At 49.9% G+C, this 2,473-nt stretch overlaps 1 protein-coding gene across 1 annotated transcript; it reads right to left on the reverse strand.

Moving 5' to 3' along the window:
- Nucleotides 1-223: 223 nt before the first annotated feature.
- LOC107607248 (uncharacterized) lies at nucleotides 224-2,119 on the reverse strand. Its single transcript, XM_016309220.3, has one exon. The coding sequence runs from the start codon at nucleotides 2,117-2,119 to the stop codon at nucleotides 224-226; it is 1,896 nt and encodes a 631-aa protein (XP_016164706.1).
- Nucleotides 2,120-2,473: the final 354 nt, after the last annotated feature.

Consider the following 2,473-nt stretch of genomic DNA (forward strand, 5'->3'; position numbering starts at 1 on the left):
TCGAATGGTATTGAATTAAATTTATATAATGAAAATCTAGAATACAATTTCTATTTCCATGGAAAACAAGTCTAAACTAATTAATTTGACAAAGGGTGATCGATCACCCAAATTAAACATTGTTCATTTTATATGTACACAAATGAATACATATAGAAGGGGAGAGAGAGAGAGAGTAGATAACCGGTGAAAGTTGTATACGAAAGATATAATGATTGATGAGCTAGCGGAATCCTACTCCTACTCTTGTAGTCCTTGACTGATAAAGTTCCAACCGGATTCTGGCTTCAGGCAATAGTGACTCAATGGAAGGATCCTGAATTAGATGTGCTTGCTTGGTGCACCACTCAAGGACGATGAGAACCTCTTCTTGAGCAAGAATATCACTTTTGGGGACATGCAGAGCTATGTAACACAGAAGAGTGACGGAGGGAATCTGCACCATCTGCTCACCGAAGTAAACAAGTTGGATGAGGTGCTTGGCACCGCCAGCCTCGATGATGGCGTTGCAGTGAGTCTCGTGGAGGAAGTTGTCGGTACAGGCAAACTTGTTGAGAGCAATAGCGGCCTCCATGGACACTTGGGCCTCTCTCTCGTCAAGAAGCCTCACCAATGGGGGAATCAATCTAGTCTCCGTTGCACGGAAGGTCCTTGCTAGGTTGCCAATGGATCTTATGCAAGGAATGAGAAGGTTCGATTCACCTTTGTCGATCACTTTAAGCAGCTGCTCCACGACAGCCTTTGCGGAAGGGGAGGTGGGCTTAAAGGCGTCGCGTCTCAGCTCTGCGTACTGCTCTGCGACTGCGGTGATCTCCATGAGCGCCATTGCCGAGTAATACTGCACATCCTCGGGCCCTTTCTCCAGCAGAACCGCGAAACACAGAAGAGCTCTGGATTCCGTTATATTCCTGCAGATGGTGAGGTTACCCTTGGAAAGCTGCCAAAGAGCTCTCGCTGCCATGGCCTTCATCTGTGCCTTTGTGGCCGGATCTTCTGCCTCTCTTCCCTTAATGCTCGTTCCTGCAATGGACACATGATGGTGTGGGTGTTGCTGTTGCTTCTTGGCATCATCGGCCGCGCGCCCCTGCGCCATAAATGTGTTGGTAACCAGATTTTGCATCTGGCTAGAGGCGTGATTTCCCCCCATGGGGTGGGCAGGTTTGTAGCGATGATCATCAAGTGAGGCCTTTCTGTGGTCATCGTCGGGGTCCATGGAGGACATTTTGTTCTTGTTGGCAATGGCGTACTTGCTGTGCTCCTGAATGGTCTCGAAGGCCAAATGGCTAACAAGCAAGCGTATGGCGTTGTTCTGGGCGAAATGATCCTGGCACTTGGGATGGTTTGCCGCCAGCTCCGAAATAGCCCATGCAACCATCACCTGAACCTTCATGTGCCCGTCTTTCAGGACTTTCACAAACGCTGAGCAAACACCTGCGTTAACAATCTGCTCCACGCTCTCTGGATCTTTCCCAAGCAACCCGATTGCCCTCGCAGCATTCTCTTGACCCTCCAATCGCCCTTCTTTCAACAACTTCAGCAACGGCGCCACCCCACCTTCCTCCACAATCAGTTTTCCGTAGCGGTCGTTGTCACGAGCCAAGGAAACCAAGGAAGCCGCAGCGTCTGCACGTTCTTCCACGGGGCAGCCAGAGAGTAAGATGGCGACCTGCTCCCATATGAGGCAGAGAATGGGCTCGTTGGAGGCAATGGGAGGAAGGCCGAGATACTCGTCGTCGCGCTCCTCCGCGGAAGCCGAGACGCGAAGGAGCCACTGGACGTCACCGATGGAATTCTCCAGCTGCAAGAAGGTTTTGCGGAAGGCGGTGGCCGGGATGATGGTAAAGAGCCTCTTGATGAAGGTGTTGGCGCGGCACTTGATCACGAGGGTGAGGGCTTTGTCGAGGACCTGCTCGGTGTCTTCGATGATGCGGCGTGTGGGGCGCTCGTAGAGATCGTTGCTGTTTCTTGCGGCCTGGCGGAGGAGTGCGGAGAGCTTCTCTGTCTTGCCCTTGAGTGTCTGACAATCGTCCTTGAAATTGGGGACATCCTCCGCCAGCTTTGATATCTGGTCCGCCATCTGTATCGGGCTCGCAAGGATGTCCTTGACGATGCTCGACATATCCTTTCAGCAGCGGACCACCGATTCCTTCCCTTTTTCTTTCTCTTTCTCTTTTCCTTTGATGATGATATTCTTGTCTTGTTTCTCTGTAGATGCACCAAGATATCATTGAAGAACAACGGTTTTACAGTTTGGATTAGATCGGGCGTTTAAAGCAGAGCAATCATGTTTGTTCATCATCGTTCGTGCTGCGTGCATGGATGGCGCCGGCAGTGCTCGCTCACTGATCGATGCATGCATGCAAATTATGCAATGGTGAAACGCTTTTTGCTCCAAATTTTGTGACAATCACTCACGTGCCATGGTAATAATAACAACAACAATAACAACAATAATAATAATAAGAAAAAGTAT

The sequence above is a fragment of the Arachis ipaensis genome, chromosome B7 (genome assembly GCF_059453495.1).
Source record: "Arachis ipaensis isolate K30076 ecotype BB chromosome B7, ASM5945349v1, whole genome shotgun sequence".
Lineage (NCBI taxonomy): Eukaryota > Viridiplantae > Streptophyta > Magnoliopsida > Fabales > Fabaceae > Arachis > Arachis ipaensis.